The sequence below is a fragment of the Hippocampus guttulatus genome, chromosome 6 (genome assembly GCF_054856545.1).
Source record: "Hippocampus guttulatus isolate MCC_2025c chromosome 6, RoL_Hgut_1.0, whole genome shotgun sequence".
NCBI classification, from domain to species: domain Eukaryota; kingdom Metazoa; phylum Chordata; class Actinopteri; order Syngnathiformes; family Syngnathidae; genus Hippocampus; species Hippocampus guttulatus.
Genome location: NC_141266.1, coordinates 18,440,763 through 18,457,958, shown reverse-complemented (window position 1 = coordinate 18,457,958; position 17,196 = coordinate 18,440,763). Strand labels below are relative to the sequence as shown.

Sequence of the window (17,196 nt, the reverse complement as noted above, 5' to 3'; positions counted from 1 at the left end):
TTTTCCCCGCTAAAAACGATTTACTATACATGGTCTTTTTTTTTTGGGCTAAAAACACCTTTCTATACATTGTCGGGTTTTTTTCGCTAAAAACGCCTTACTATACATGGTCGTTTTCTTCCGGCTAAAAACGCCTTACTATACATGGTCATTTTTTTCGGCTGAAAATGCCTTACTATATATGGTCGTTTTTTTTTTGTCTAAAAACGCCTAACTATACATGGTCGTTTTTATGGGCTAAAAACGCCTTACTATACAAGGTCGTTTTTTTCGGCTAAAAATGCCATACCACATACGTGGTCGTTTTTTACAGCAATAAATGCCTTTCTATACATTGTTGTTTTTTTTCCGGCTAAAACGACTTACGATAGATACATGGTCATTTTTTTTCACCTAAAAACGGCTTACTATACATGGTTGGGTTTTTTTCGGCTAAAAACGCCTTACTAAAAATATGGTCGTTTTTTTTTTTCGGCTAAAAACACCTTACTACACATGGTCGTTTTTTTTTGTCTAAAAACGCCTTACTATACATGGTCGTTTTTTTCAGCTAAAAATGTCGTCCAAAAATGCCTTACTATACATGGTCGTTTTTTTTCGGTCAAAAACGCCTTACTATACATGGTCTTTTTTTTCGGCTAAAAATGCCTTACCATACATGGTCGTTTTTTTGTCGAAAAACGCCTTACTATACATGGTCGTTTTGTTTTTTCGGCTAAAAACACCTTACTATCCATGGTCGTTTTTTTTGTCTAAAAACGCCTTACTACACATGGTCGTTTTTTCCGGCTAAAAACGCCTTTCTATATGGTCGTTTTTTTCGTCGAAAAATGCTTTCGTATACATGGTTATTTTTTTTTCAGCTAAAAACGTTTTTCTATACGTGGTCGTTTCTCTCGGCTAAAAACGCCTTACTATACATGGTCGGGGGGGTTTTCGGCTAAAAACGCCTTACTATACATGGTCTTTTTTTTCGGCTAAAAATGCCTTACCATACATGGTCGTTTTTTTGTCGAAAAACGCCTTACTATACATGGTCGTTTTGTTTTTTCGGCTAAAAACACCTTACTATCCATGGTCGTTTTTTTTGTCTAAAAACGCCTTACTACACATGGTCGTTTTTTCCGGCTAAAAACGCCTTTCTATATGGTCGTTTTTTTCGTCGAAAAATGCTTTCGTATACATGGTCATTTTTTTTTCAGCTAAAAACGTTTTTCTATACGTGGTCGTTTCTCTCGGCTAAAAACGCCTTACTATACATGGTCGTTTTTTTTGGGCCAAAAAAAGCCTTCTTATATGTGGTGTTTTTTTTGGGGGGGGGGGCTAAAAACGCCTTACTATACATGGTCGGGGTTTTTTTCGGCTAAAAACGCCTTACTATACATGGTGGGGGTTTTTGGGCTAAAAACGCCTTCCTATACATGGTCGGGGTTTTTTTTGGGCTAAAAACGCCTTACTATACATGGTCGGGGGGGGTTTCGGCTAAAAACGCCTTTCTGTACATGGTCGTTTTTTTCGGCTAAAATTCCCTTTCTGTACATGGTTGTTTTTTTGGGCTAAAAACGCCTTACTATACCTCACTGGTGTCAAACTCATTTCACATGGTGGGCCACATACAGCCTCTGTAGATGTCAAGTGGGCCGGACCATTAAAATGATAACATACTTTTTGCTATAAATAACCAAAACAATATGTCTTTCCTTTGTTTTGGTATAGAGAAGCATAAGAACATTTGTGAAAATGTTGAAATTTAATGAACGTATCTTTTACAAAGCATTTCATGAAGCACCTTACATTTCCTTCAACAAATGTGCAATTTACTTTTATCATTCACATATATGCATTGCAACTGATCCCATTGATTGTACAAACTTTAACAAGTAATTGGTATTGAAAAATATAGTAATGCACTTTATGATTAAACAAGATATTTAAAGAAAGGAAGTTTTTAAACCATTTACACGTGCATATAAAATCTAAATGTAATCCCTGCCTACACCTTACAAACTAAGGAGAGTGCTATTAAATGTGTAAATGTGAGAGTGCTATTGATAGCGTCTGCTGTCATGGGTCTGTCTCAGTGACGGACTGAACCTGCTGTTGTCTTCTTCTCTGGTCAAAATACTAGCGGATACTCAATGAATTGCACCTTATTAAAAATATTAATTCTGTGTCTTTTATGCATTTTTTTCATTTTTAAATTATCCTGCGGGCCTGATTGAACCTCGCGCGCGTGTGTGTGTGTGTGTAATGAATGGAATTTCGCATCGGTGTGCAATTGTAAAAGAAGGCTGTGTGTTGAAAAAATAAATCTGAAACTGCATTTAAGGGTGGCTCAATACTGGCTGGCCATATACGGGCCGGAGTTGTAAATTGATTTCTGGCCCAAATACTTCACTCCACAACTGGGCCTCATCTGGTTTGCCAGAGTCAAGCCAGTGCCTTCTTTGCCACTCCTGGGCCGTGTTCGGCCCACGTGCATTATGCCAGGGCCGACCAGCTGTGCCAGCTTCATGCCGAATCCGGGCCAGATGCCTTTGCTGACTGGGAAAATAATGTGCGCGTTTAAGATCCAGTCTGAAACTCATTTTGGTCACATTCTGTTTGCATTTTTCACCATTAACAGGAAGTGCAGATGAAATCCCTTGAATGTTTGCTTGGTTGAAAGCTCGCAGGCTAGTGTGGATGGCTAGCTACTGTAGCTAACTAAGCATTGTGAAGTTGTTGCTCGGTGTGGCTATTGCCGACCGCGTCCGGGTTGGCCAGGGGGTCCAAGTCTGCAAACAGGTTGAACCACGCCAACGTGTCCTTGGACGGACCGGAACAGCTCGCTGCTACAGAGGGTGGGGGAGGCAAGGGAGGTCGTGATGGAGAACATGGAGAGTGCAAATTCAAATTCGTTTCTTATAGATTAATGTAGCGATATTACAAAAAAAAAAAAGTTGAATTGTCAGAAAGAAAGGTTGAATTTTGAGTCAATTTCCCCCCTCCGAAAATGAAGTCGTTTTTGGGATGGAAAGTGGGATTTTTTCTGGAATGAGTTGGTAATCTTTGAACCAATAAACTCTAACCAAGCAATAAACTAAATGCTACGACAATATCGATGCTTGTTTTGTTAGCCCAAATTATGGCAGATTACATTCCGTATTGGGCTATTAAGTATTCTTAATTTTTTTCTTCAGCCATTAACCATATTTTTTTGTGCTGGAAAAGTTGTTAAAAACAGCATGAACCAATGGAGGGGGGGGGGGACGACCCACAAACAGTTAAAACCCGTCATTGAATGAGGCCCCAAGTCTTCATGTTACCTTTCAATCCAACGGCTCCTTGGGGTTGCTCTGTTGCCGCGGCGACAGGCTGCAAAGTGCTCCCGGCTCCATCTTCTGAAACAGGCAAACAATTGGGACATTTATCCCCTTCCAGTGAACAAATTCTTTGCCGACTCACTTGTGCTTACCTAGCAGCGTCTTCAAGTTGAGGTCCAGAAGCTGAGACGGTAGAAATAGCGAGCGGGGGTCTGCCGCTGCGGCGTTCCCATCTCCTCTGGCATCGCCGAACACCGGGCTCCACTGTCGGCACAAGGGGGCGGGCTCGTGAAGCGACAAGCCTCCCAAGATCTCCTCCAGCAGGGCCGAACTGTCCTTGTCCTCCTCCGGAAGCTCCGACGACGATTCACACGGTTCTCCTTTAAAATCCAAAAGAAGGATGTCGGTACCAATAGAGGCACACTCGACCTGATGATGTTGAGATGGCTATTTTCGCGCTTTTTTTGCCACGTCCGTTCTTTGGTTTTGGACACTACAAAAGGCAAGCCCCAATTTAAAGTCGTGCTGCGATATTCTGGATGAGGTCTAATGAAAAACATGCAGAGTCATAAAGAGAAGAAAGAGGAAGAGAGTAGTGCAGTTGGAGTAGTAGTACTAAGAAACAGGGCCTGACCGAATTTTTTCTTTTTTTTCGGCTGATGGAGATTCCGATATTTGGCAGAATAACACTCCGATAACTGTCTCATTGTCCGCTGAATTTTTTTTGAAAGAAATGTCATGAATAAAACTTTTGATCCCTTCATCCTTACAACATAAAGATCTGACTTACAGGCATAACATTGGACTATTTTAGACAATACTTTGTCCTTTTAGTGTTTGTTGAACTTTGCAGCAGTTGATTTTGGGGAATGAATATTTGAATGTCATCTGTGTGTTATGTTCTTATGTATAAAAAAAATAAAAAATCTCAAAAAATTGGCAAAAACAAAACATCTTTTTGCCAGAAAATAACAGTGGCCAAACATGTATGATGACATAACAGTACATTACGATAAAGTACGGCTGTTTTACTGTGATAGTAATGAAAGGAGTAGTAGCTCGACCTGACTGAACGCCACCGTCACACGCTCTGATGTTTACAATCCTATGTTGCGGAGTTGATTGGAACTTTTTTCACATTTTCCATTTTTCTATAATTGAGTACATTTTTACCTTCTCTTGTTGTACCGCCACTGGTGCCATTCGCCAGCGATGCCAGACTACAAAACAAATACACACCAAAAGTTTGAATGAATACATTTCAAAGAAATCGAGTCATGTTCTTATTTTATCGGAACGTACTCTTCCGGTGGGGCCTTGTCGTCATCTTTTTTCTCTGCTTGACTTTTCTTCCTCCTCCTCTTCTTCTTCTCCCTTGATGGCCCCTGCCATCATTCGTCACGAGGAAGATCGCGTTTGAAATTTGGATGTGAAATACGAAATGGCGCGATTGGCGCAACGCGGGCCAGACCTCGTGGCGCAGGCAGCCCTTGAAGTTCTCGTGAATGGCGGCCATGGTGTGAGACGTTTTCTCCCAGAAATGCAGTAGAGTGGTCTGGGGGGGGGGGGGGTGGGGGGTGGGGAGGGGGGCACATGACAAAGCGTGGAGGCCTCCCACTAGGAGGCCGCCGCCGAGTCTTACCTGGTAGGTGGCCAGCACGTGGGACAGCAGGTTGCAGCGACTGGCTCCCAGCAGGTCCACCTTCTGGCACACGTCCATCTTCAGCTGGTCAAAGCTGCGCTTGGTGCAGCGGACCTCCGCCTGAACCTGACACGCACGCGAGCACACAAGAAATGCCTTCTGTCGCTGGCATCACAAGTCTCCTGTTGGGAAAGGCTGCCCTCTAGTGGACATTTTCTCGAATCCCATGAAACTCGAAACCCTAATCAGAAACAATAACGTGGCTTGAAACATTACGCCGACAATTTTGGGTCTTAACAGTATAATTTAAGACACAAACCCTGACTTCAAACGCTAATTTGATGCCCTAACCACGGTTGAAAACCTAACCCAAGATTGAAACCATCATTTCAAACAATAACTCAGATTTGAAACTATACTAGTGTGTAACACTATCACTTGGCTGAAACCCTTACACTTGTTTCAGACCATTAACCAGACTTGAAACCCTATCCATGGTTTGAAACCGTACTTTAAAAAAATCGAACCCTTGTTTAATTTCAAACCTCACCCAGGCCTGAAACCCATACCCAGACTTTAAACCTTACCAAAGCATAAAACCCAAATTTGAAACCCTACTTTGAGACCCTCACACTTGTTTGAGGCCCTATTTTCAAACATCCTAAAGCACGCTGAGGAACACTGATATCGTTTTTATGATCGGGAGAAGCCCAAATCGAACTCCTGATTATATTTCTATTAATTGCCAAGCCCTACTAGAAACCCGAACCCTGACTTCAAGCCCCATATGTTGTGCCCAGTATCAAACTCCTCCTCTGCATCATCCCCTAACCTTACGAAACTTGTCCATCTGCTTGCGCGTGTCCGGGTCCAGTTCGGCGGAGACGTCCTTCATCCACAGCAGGGCTCCTCTGTACTCGGTGCGACTCTGCTCCATGCGCTTGACCGTCAGCCACGTGTCCGAGATGGCCCGGAAGCGGAACGTCTCCACCTCCTGGTACAGGCGGCACAGGGGCTTCCTCAGCGCCGGTCTGCGGGGGGACGTTACCATGACCATTAGGATAGCGATGGCGATTATTAACGGGGGTGGCGGGCAGGCCGACCTTTGCTGGGAGGAGAAACAGAGCGCTTTGCCCGTGGCCTGCATGATCTTTCCCGCCCGGCTTTTGTCCTGAGAGCCCTGAGAGCGCAGGAAGCGACCCAGCTCGTTCTCCTCCTGGGAAAGAACTGTGGGGAAATGTTGAGGGGCTGTGTGAGGAATCACTCACTGCTCACTATATGGGGATTTTTCCATCGAGTGGACCTGGATAGTGCCTCTGAAAATCTCTCTCTAGTGATAAGGAAGAAGGGACAGAACTGAAGGATTCTGAAGAATCATTCATTCATGTCCCTGCATCCTAATCACTACACAGTGGTGCCTTGAGATACGAGTGAGTTTTTGCTTTGACTCAAGAGAAAAGACTTGAGATACACAACTCAAAAAGCAGCACATTGTGAACGATTTTGGGGGGGGGGCGGGTACGGATTAATGGCATTTAAATTCATTTCAATGAGGAATGATGACTTGGATGACCAATTTGTGTTTTACGGGACCAATTAAACTTGTATGTCAAGGCACCACTTTTTAAAGACGATGTAGTCCACTGTATAACTTTTTTTTTTTTTTTAATCTTTATCCGCCTTCGGCTATTCCGGTGATGATGTGGTGATACGTACAGCAGATCCTCCTCTGATACTGCTCGATCACCTTCAGCAGCTCCATGCTTGTCCTCTGGATGGAGTGAAAAACCTGACAAGCAAAACAATCACAAGGATGAAAACAAATGAGCGTTCAGTCCCATAAGACAGTGGCATGCCTTTTTAAAAACCGTAATTTTGAAACCTTAACCCCGGCTTGAAACGCTAATAAATAAATTGCAAATATAAGCCAGTTTTGAAATCGTGATTTGAAACCTTTCCTTAAAAAATAAATAATAAGGCCTTAAAAATCTTAATTTGAAACCCTATTCCTGGTTAGAAAACATACAATGAAATCCTGACTCAGACTAGATTCCATAATTTTAAACTAAAACTTGAAACCTTGCTTAAGAGCCTAATTTGAAAACATAACTCTTATTTAAAGAGGTGTATTATTTTACACTTCACTCCCGCCAACTGTTACATCAGCCAAATGCGAACTTTAAGTCGTAAATAAAGCTAGGATATATGTTTTGGAAAAGTGGAAGCAAGCCAGAGTCCTCCAGCACGGGAGCAGCCGACCTCCAGTTTGGCGTCCAGGTCGGCGTCTGAGGCCACCACGTGCTGATCCTCCTTCTTGCCGCTCACCCTGATGAGCGTCTGCTTGGTTTTCCAGTAGCGCTGCTGGAAGCGGCTCACCACCGAACGAGAGTCCTCGCCCAGGAGTGCATGTTCCATGGGGTCGCTATTCGGAGAAAACGCACATATGACGTCAGGAATGAGTTAACAGGGCCATGTTACATGCTAGGCTGACAGTTAGAGATACTCACAAATTCACGCCCTCCATATTGTTTTTTTTTAGGATAACCTGTGGGGAGATAGAATCAGTTTGTCATTCTTTCACATAATAAGACTACAAATATAAAATTATTAACCCAGGGTTGAAACCTGGACCTTGGCTTCAAACCCTACTTTTAAACTTGATTTGAGTCCGACTGAAAATTAATGGTGTATTGTCAAGTGGAAGGTGAAATCCAGATGATGGTAAGGCCAAAATCAAACAATCTGAATTACAATAACAACTAAACTACGTTAAACACCATCATCTCCATACATCCGACCTTGATGCTGTAATTAATGCAATAGGAGCCCCAACAAGGTGGTGAAATTAGATTTTTGCATGCGTGTCTTTCTGCCATAATCATCAAAACTGAAACAATAGAGGTTGGTGTGTGGTAAACAAATACAATATACAGGTTTCACCTATTGAAACAAACAATTGAAATTCACGGACTTCCCCTAAATATTATTTTTTTCCGCACCCTCCTGTACAATACTGCACTTACTTGGAACTGCAGTCCTCCTACCGGTCACATCAGTGGTCCAGTGGCATTTCGTCGTAAACCCTCATGAAACCACTCAAATCCAAAATCGACGCGCAATGCTACATTATGCAAAAACTTTTGTTAAAACTAAAAAACAAATTATCACTGCAGCTAACCGGTTGATGAATGAACTGAAACAACATTAAACAACACTTAAAATAACGGATTTTCGCCAGCATGTGAACGCTAATTTAAGACGAGAAACAATGAATAAAATGCATAAAAAATATCACCCTGCCTAGACTCTACATTCTGACCAAAGTGAATTTTGTTGCTAATGAAGCTAGGCAAGGAAGTAAGATTAGCGTTCTTCTTCGGTGGTCAACGATCACTTAATGACACACTATCGCCCCCAGGTGTTTTGAAGCGCCACAAAACGGCGATAAATATTCAAAACATCTGATTACATTTCAGTGACAGTTATTGTTTTCTATTCGTGAATGTACGTTTAATCGATATGAATTTTAGATTTAATGTTATGTTTGTGAGGGTTTATTAGCAAGCGCTAAAGATCGCTAATCACTCCTCGGGCGCCACCTCGGTTTCCAGGAGGACCATTGAAAAAATGCTTTACATATGCAACAGAAATAAATGACCTTTACAAACATAGCTGTTTACATTTCGGTTAACTCCATAAGGACTATTATTATATTAAATTAAATTGGTGACGGATCAATACATATTGATAATTATACTTGCCGCAGCGCGCTCGTCACGACTTCAAATTGATGGTGCATGCGCCTCTGCGTGAAGATGACAACCCAACACAAGCATTAATTGTTCTAATTATGTCTCTTTAAGTCGCCATAAATTACTCTAAAACCAAGTGGTGGCTGTCGTATGAACGACACATTGAGCACGCGGAAGCCTTGCGCATCTTTACACCATAGGCCTAGACTACGAGTCACATATTTCTTTCCCCACATAAAACAAAAATAAAAAATACACAAAATACAACACTTTATTACACGCACCTCCCCACGTTTTCTTTAAATTGTCACGATCATTTGCCTCCTCCTCATCTTCATCAACACCGCATCCTTCCTTTTTTCTCCGTGGCGTCACCCAAGTTAACGCCCTCATCCCCGTTTGTCTTTTCTGATTGGCCGCTCCAACCCAGCGTTTGCCTGGCGCAAACAAACTGTAAGAATAATTATCATCAAAAGACAATTGTGTGTCTTTGTCGGAAAACTGGTTTGACGGCATCCGCCTGATCAGCACTGAATGTCGTCATCGGATAAAATAAATAGAAGGGTACAGGTGCGTCTGTTGAAGTTGCAAGTATTTATTTGCATAAAAGCAACAGCATTATTCAAGTTTAAAAAAAAAGATAAACGTCTGCCGCCACTAAAGCATTACACTCAAAGGTGAATTCTAACATGAGCTACATCATGAGCAATACAACTCAATCTCAACGACACCGCCACATACAGGTAAATTAGTTAGGCCGTACATGTCTATGGTGTTTCCCATTATGTGTTAGCATGAAATTAGCTGACGCTATATGGTCGTTTTAAAAACACAAACGTGTCATATTTTATATTTAGTTTGCCATTAAACTTAAACTGGGACAGGCAATAAACAGCTTGAAGTTTCTTTTTTTTAAAGAATGATCCACGATCTGCCAAACTGCTACTCGTTCCCTGACTTGAGCTGAGTCATTGCCAGCAGAGTTTGGGCTCACAAGTCAAAGCAAACAAACAGCCTTGTGATGGCTTGCACAACTAGTGAGTGGGGGTCACGCATATTTCAAGGCATCACTCTATGCGTATATTTTCTCACTTTGAAATACATCTGGCCCCTTATCCTCTAAGGTGCAGTTCCTCACGTCTCCAAAGGGTGAGGCTAGAACACAAAGCAAGTGCTTCTACCTCAATTGCTTGTCATCGCCCGCCACCCCATCTGCACTCACTGGAACTCCCTTTACCCTCCCTTTAGGAGGCCCCGAGCTTTCTTCTATCCCGCCATAGTGCAGCTGATCTAATAGCATGTAGGTTTTGTTGTCACCTGAGGGCACTTTTTTTTGTCACACCGTAAATGGATGTACCTGTTTGGAGCGTTCAGACAATTTTACACTTCAGCACACCACATCACCGCATTATACGTGTGTGTGTGTGTGTGTGTGTGTGTGTGCGCTTTCCGAATTGATTATGTGAGCGAGTGCATGAAGCCCCTTGATCCGCGAGCCCCCTGCGGGTCGCCCTCCTCCGTTAGCGTGTCGTAAATTAGCGAACCACTTTGCATCTCGGTCTTAAACAAGAACCCTGAACCCCTCGCCTCATTTTTGATGGACTTAATCTTCAAGAGTCTCCGCCAAGGCCGGTGTCCTTCACCCCCGTTTTGAGGTCGCTCTCGATGCTATCGGCAAGAGATGGAGAGATAATCAGGGCTCTCAGCAAAACTTTTTGTCTGTCGCTTAATTGTGTTAACGATATGGAGCCGATGAATGTGTGTCACTGCTGTTTTGTTCTGACATTGTGTGCTTCTTCTTTGGGCTCTTTCAGTGAATTTTTCCCCACTGTAGGATCAATAAAGTCTTCATCTTGTCGGGCTTTCACCTATATCCATGCTACAGCCAGCATCACTTCTTTTTTATTTACTGGAGACCTTGAAGACCCTTAATGCTCAGGGTGTCAAAGTCATTTCGTTGACAGGCCACGTTGTAGTTGTGGACTGTGATAGAAATGAGTTTGGCATTTCGACTAAAAATACAAATACCTGGAGGCTTTTAAGTTTAAAAAAAAAAGTGTTTTTGTCGTGTGTAGCCTACTTCTGCGGGTGCCGCATTTCGACGCTGTCATGCTAGATGACTCTGTTATGATCCGAGTGTGTCAAGTAATTTGCCGCTCCTACGGGGCATGTTTCCGACGGACATAAGCACTACTTGCTGGGTCCACTAGAAAAGATTACAGCGACTTCAAGAACAACCTGCAGCCTTTTCGTGAACTGCAGTCACCCTTTCTAGCACAAAATGCGGTCCCCGTGTGATAATTGTTTGAGCCCCACTGGTTGGCGTCTTCTGCCATAAGGCAAACATAAGGCGTAAAAGTATAAAGTCATGAAAAATAATCACGCAAAATTTACCTGCTCACTTCCCACCACTGTCATTATCTAACCCTGGCAAACAGGTCACAGGATCAGACGCAGTTGTCTCACCCATAAGGTTGCTTAGTCGATCCGTTGGCCCACCAAGATGTCGTACCTCACCATCCACTCTCCTTTTTCCCCTTCTATCGCCAGTAAACCCGGCGGAACACATTTAGATCCCGCGCAACTCTTGGGTGCCGACTCATCACTCTGCGCTGCGTTTGAAGATTACGCCGCTCAGAGACATCCTCGCTGGGCACCCAGGCGGCTTAGAGGGCCACAATCCGTAATCCCTTACCCTTCACGGGGAATTCTCCACGCGCTGAAATACGGCGGCCTCTCACGGTTTGCGGGAACTATCGCCGCCTCGGGCCGAGATAGATGGACGACGCGTCGCGATGAATGCGGGAGGAAAGTGGTGGCCGTTAAATTTGAAAGTAACTTCCACACGGTTCAGCAATCTTGTTGGCGAGCAGCCGGTGATGTGAGGGCCTCGCTTACATGTCGACGCCAACTACGGTTAGGATGATGGAGCGTAGAAAAGGATGTACTCTTGTCCTTAAAAACACCAAAATGATTTTTCTGCCAGACTTCTTGCTGCTGATGCGCAGTCAAACATTCTCAGCCCATGTTTTAACAATGCTTAGTAAGTGCTTAGCAAAAACAAGTAACTTAAGCCGCAATCTAAAAATGCAAAGTGGCCAATCACAGCACACCACTATCAAATTCAGTGAGTACACGTTTACGCTTTCAAAATGTTATCACAGTGAATCTATTGCCAGGGATATGTTTCAGAGCCACTCATTTTAGGTTAAAATCTGCAGTATTGAGAGACCATAGAAAAACACATTGGGATTCTTTTTACACCTCTAAGACACTTTAAATACATTTAAACTTATTAAAACACACTCGCTGCTGTCAAAGTATTCCTTTGCGCCTGTTTTCACTGTCTCACACATATAGTTCTCAAAGAGGAGAATGATACGTTTGCTAGCTTCTAATGCTAGCATGCAATGTGTAACTAACATACAGGCTAAACAAAATTAGCAAAATACTATGGTAGCATAACATCAAAGCATAACAATGTAGCATATACATCGTACTGAGCCATTCTAATTGCATGGAATTGTAGCGTGGCATCTTATCTTCCTATCATAGCATTAACCGTAGCGATGTGGCAGAACAATGTAGCGGAACATTGTAGCTACAAGTGTAGCACAACACTCAAATAAAACCTCGCAATGTGACATTGTAGGGTGATATTGTACCATAACATCATAATGTAGCGACCTGGTGTGACCCGGCGTAAGAATTTTAACTATTGTCATAGGCAGCTGTAAATGTGTTAAGGCGGGGATCATCCAATACGTGCAAATTATCGCCGTTTCTCAGGGCTAGGGCCTACCCCGATACTAGCGAGGGAACACCATTTAACAAGCTGAAACAATTAAAGCTGTCGTGGCCTTTGATGAAGCAGGTGTGCAGGACTGAAGGTGAGCTGAGCTGACAGAGATGGACGACTGCCGGCCTGCTGACAACTGAGAGAAGAATGATGCAATTTTTTAGTTTTTTTTGTTGTTGTTGTTGTTGTAAAAAATGCATGGACGAGCGACCTTGAGCAGAGCTGGCTCAGGTCGACGCCAGTGTGATGACACACTTTCTGTCCACGATGCCACCATGCATGCCAAACAGCCAGGGGCTAGCTTGAGTACCGCTGGATGGAGGGCCAAATCCTTACTGGTCAAGGACATTCCCGTGGTTGAAGAGCAACACGAAGAGCCCACGTATGGACTCACTAAGACGGACCAGTGCTGTCCTTGAAAACTATGAGTTTCTTCAAAAACTCCAAGTCGGAAAAGAATATGACATGATAACATGATGTAGTGTGAAAACGTAGTGTGACAATATACCATAACATTGTTGTGTGACAAGGTTTTTTCAGGTAATTTTCGAAAATGTATTCTTGCAGAAGTGTGTATCAAACTAGTAGCCCTTCACATTAAACAGTGGCCAAGAAGTAGCTCTCACTTTTAAAAAGTTTTGGTGGCCCCTTTGTAGAGTAACAATGTCGTGTGACATCGTAGCGTGACATGCTAGCGTGTTATCATAGCATAACACCATATTCGTAGTGTTTAAAATAATTCCCAGAAATGTTCCACAGCTTTAATATTCAAGCATGGCTCCCCCAATTACAGACGCCTCCTGCCACTGTTTGCTGGAAAATAAGATTAAAGTTCACCTTTTGTACGATAGCTCAAATCCTCCATAATCCTCATATATTAGCAGCAATCACGTCGGTAAAAAGTTTCATACACATACAACAAGATGACTGCTTAACATGACAGTTAAATACATAAATCAAAATAAGTATTTGTCTTTTAAATGGTGACTGTAATCTGTTTTGAGCCCAGCAGGGTGCCGTCTTTCTTGAGACCACATACACGTATGCACGCGCGCACACGCACGCACACATTCATATTACAGAAATGGCTGTGCTGTGTCAGCTCAGATGGGGATTAGCGTTAGTTTAGCGTCAACAGCACACAAATAGCCAGCGGGCGGACAAGTCGACAGCGCGCGTATCAAAATGCTTCAGAACGCTACATTTAAAATGTCAGCTCCCCAAAATTATTTACACTTTTTTTTAAGCCATACTGCGCTATGCTAATGTTGTTAGCGACTCAAAGTTAGCTTAGGCTTAGGCTACCGTCACTCATTCCCGCTGTTATTTTGTTTAAAAATAACTTTGTGGCTTTTTTATGGTACTAAATTTTGAAGATTTCTTTGCCTACATCAGCAAATGCAATTGATCATTTTCAGGATTCTTGGAAAGTGAAAGTTTTTTCATTAAAGTTGTGTAGTGTGAGATTTTTTCCGATGTGAAAAATAAGCCTTGACTCAATGAAGGTTGGGACTGCCTGAATAGACATTTGGACTCAGTTGAAAACCAAATCAGCACCGATCACGACTGTGAGCCGTCGACACAAAACTGTACGTGGGTGTCGGTCATAAAAGGACGTGGGTCCTTGACACCTACCTCATTGATGGTTCTATCATGACAAATCCTGTGAATGTTTCAAATACACATTTATTATGACGATGATGGTGAATATAAAAATACATTTGATTGAGCTTCAGAATATCTTTCTGCTTTTTGTTTTGATGTTGAACTAATTGTCTGCCAACATCTGATATATACAGGTATATACTGTATATTTTTTTTAAGACACATTTTTTTGCTATTTGCTGTTGGAAGTGACATTTCAAATCTTTGCAATACGTCTGGTTTAACTCATACACTTCTGGTCTTATTAGCGGAATAGTTATCATCCCATTAACTGATAATGAAAATTCACGTCGTTGTTTTGATTAAACACACAAAATTCATTATTGTGGCAGCTGCTTCATGATGATCTCGACTACTGCAGTTAACAACAACAACAACAGAAAAACTAGACGAAGAAGCGTTCTTCCCAGTGTGTGGACAATAAAAATAAACAGTACAGATGTATATATACAAAAAATGATTTTTCTGAAGAACAAACTCGCATCTGATTTGACCTGCAGATAAAAACAAGCATTGAGTCTATGTGCAGTAAATCGAGAGAAGTGCAGCCATCAAGTACTTTTACTTGGTTACTTACCACTACTGAATAAATAAAGGTGCAAAGTGAGTGTTTACGAAGAGACTTGTTTTCGTAGCCGATCATCCTGCCGTGCTTTAACGACGTTATAATGCGTCTTTCCACTTTAATAAGATGCTTCGTTTGTGTGCGCGTGTGTGTGTGTGCGCTGTTTTCATTTCGCAGCAGGGATGCCTCCAAAGCAATTAAGATGACAAAGGTTAATGAATTCTGCAGTTTTACCTGATATGAGTGGAGGATGCCAATGAGTTCAATTAATTAAAAACAAAAAAACACAAAAAAATAACCAAACAAACAAAAAAAACCCACCAATGGCAGCAAGTTCACACAGGACAGTTCATTCGGTACACAAGTAAGTACCAGAGCAGTATAAAAATAAATAGCCATTAAAAAAAAAAAAAAATTTAAAGTCTCAAATCCACTGCGATGAAACAGTCGACCAATATTTTGCCATATTTACAATTCTGCCTGAACAAATCAACCTGCTCTGTCTGTTGATCTTTCATGCGGCAGAACAATCGCAAATTGGATTCGGGCTGCAGCAAATGAAATTAATGATGATTCAGTTACTGGATTGGTCTGTAAAATGTCAGAAAATCAAGACAAAAAAAATTGGGATGATTGCTTGACAAAGTTAAAGCAGATGTGTAATTATCTTATTTTTTGGAAAAGACCCAAAAGATAATCACTTTGCGTTCATGGAGGACCACAGAAATCAGCCCGCGATAGACAACAAATGATTTACTTGGTTGTTTAATTTTACTCTTGAAGGGCGGATGGAACGCGAAAGGATGTACTGGTGTTATGTGTAATTACTCGACATCGGGACAACTACAAAAAGTTTGACGGCATCGCTTTTATTACCAGAGACGGACGGTTCCCTGTTTTCCAAATTAGCTTCATACTGACTTCCGAGTTTGGTGACTTGCTTGGAGGTCACGGCCAAGAAGAGGCGCGTGATTGCAATGCCGGGCAACCCCGTGACACCAGCGCAGAGGATCTTTTTCTAATTCCGCTAAATGTCAACGAGCACCCCACCTTCCCTCCGCGTGCCTCTGCCAAAAGGCCAGTGCTAAGTCATCTGTTTACTCCAATACAGCTGCTGCCTGTCACCCACCACTCCCATGATGCTCTTTGCCATTTCTGACACCTCCCACCCACGCTACATTAATCAGGCAGTGAGCGGACTTCGGAAAACCGATAAGGATTTCTACGCACAGTCTTGGACTAACTGATCATCAATATAAGCGGCAGACATATCGCTTGACTGACATGTAAAAAGGACTCTGATGGTTTTCTCTCCAGAATTTAACCACTAAATCCAGTTTGACTGCACAGTGTGAAATTTAGTAAGCATGTCGGTCAAGATTAGTCTCAAGTCTCAAGAAGCCATGTCTGAAAAAATGGTCAGCCATTTTGAGTTGAAGCGGCCATTTTAGGGTCGATTTCCGGGGTCTTTCCAAAACACTCCTGTTGAATTTTTTTCACCCCCCCCTCCCCCAAGACCAAATTTGAAGCATTAACATGAGATAAAATGTTAAACTGTGAAAATATGTATTTTCTTCTTATTTGGTCATTGAGTGTGGCTGGAACATGATGATGGCGAAACTTGTCGAAACTGTTAACAACTCCAACTTTAATTGGATTTTACCATTGAAGTGAACTTCAAAACACAACAGCGTGAAAATTAATAAGAATGCCGCTGAGTGACAGGCGTAATCAAAGCGTCAAGTCAAAGTTGCGCTAATTGATTTTAGGGAAGCAGAAAAAAAAAGTCTGACAGTCAACGCTGCCTCATTAGCATCAATGTATTTGAAGCAGCATGCTCAGGGAAAGGTGACAATTCATTTTATCACTCTGACCTTTTTTTTCGCCATCATTTGCACAAGTTTGCCATTGTACAGTTTGAAGATTTTGCAGACTTGGAGAGAGCAAAAAAAAAAAAAAAAGTGTGGTTCAGCGAGGTGATAATTGTCTCCCAAAGGTGCCGCCTGTCAGCGGGGTGCTTTGTCTTATTTACTGCGGTAGTCACTGTCCTGTGTGGACCATTTGGACCCATTTCATCATTCCCAAGCAGGAAACGTGCAAGTTTAGCAACAAATCAAAGTGAACAACTTGTCCAAGGGCAGTGTTTCTCAAACAGTGGGGCGCGCCCCCCTTGGGAGGCGCGATGCTCCGTCGAGGGGGGCGCGTTTGACCTCGGGGAACATGTTTTTTTATTTTTTTACTGTCCTAAAATAACATGCAGTTGCACCTCCACTACGTTAGGTGGCAGTGGCGCTCTCATTGGCAGAGTTTGCGCAGGGAGCATTCTCAGGGAGGAAATATGACGAGGCGTATGTAGAGCTTGGCTCCAATGTGCCTGCGGTGGCAGACAAGGAAAGATCGATGTGCTTACTGTGTCTAAAAATGTTGGTTGCGGACAGCATGAAGCCAAATAAATGAAGGCGTCACTT

The 17,196-nt window shown here is 42.5% G+C and overlaps 1 protein-coding gene across 4 annotated transcripts; it reads right to left on the bottom strand.

Moving 5' to 3' along the window:
- Positions 1-1,727: 1,727 nt before the first annotated feature.
- On the bottom strand, positions 1,728-11,324 carry ica1 (islet cell autoantigen 1). 4 transcript variants are annotated; one of them, XM_086114338.1, is made up of 14 exons: positions 11,166-11,324; positions 8,984-9,136; positions 7,455-7,492; positions 7,207-7,369; positions 6,664-6,736; positions 6,051-6,174; positions 5,780-5,978; positions 4,948-5,073; positions 4,777-4,860; positions 4,608-4,690; positions 4,479-4,525; positions 3,458-3,685; positions 3,309-3,380; positions 1,728-2,834 (listed from the first exon to the last, which is right to left on the bottom strand). In XM_086114338.1, exons 3-14 carry the CDS (start codon positions 7,469-7,471, stop codon positions 2,707-2,709), a joined length of 1,344 nt encoding a protein of 447 aa, XP_085970464.1. In that variant the 5' UTR covers positions 7,472-7,492; positions 8,984-9,136; positions 11,166-11,324; the 3' UTR covers positions 1,728-2,706. The 4 variants fall into 4 exon arrangements, with proteins under 4 accessions (XP_085970464.1, XP_085970461.1, XP_085970463.1 ...); XM_086114335.1 differs by having other exon boundaries at positions 3,309-3,383; positions 11,166-11,320; XM_086114337.1 differs by lacking the exon at positions 8,984-9,136 and having other exon boundaries at positions 3,309-3,383; positions 11,166-11,322.
- Between the last annotated feature and the right edge of the window lie 5,872 nt (positions 11,325-17,196).

Bases quoted from the DNA above. Each gene is read 5' to 3' on its own strand.
- ica1 (XM_086114337.1), bottom strand. The intron at 4,526-4,607 runs GTACGTTCCGAT...TTTGTTTTGTAG, and splicing joins GACAAGGCCCCACCGGAAGA to TCTGGCATCGCTGGCGAATG. The intron at 3,686-4,478 runs GTAAAAATGTAC...TGGATTTTAAAG, and splicing joins TGGCGGTACAACAAGAGAAG to GAGAACCGTGTGAATCGTCG.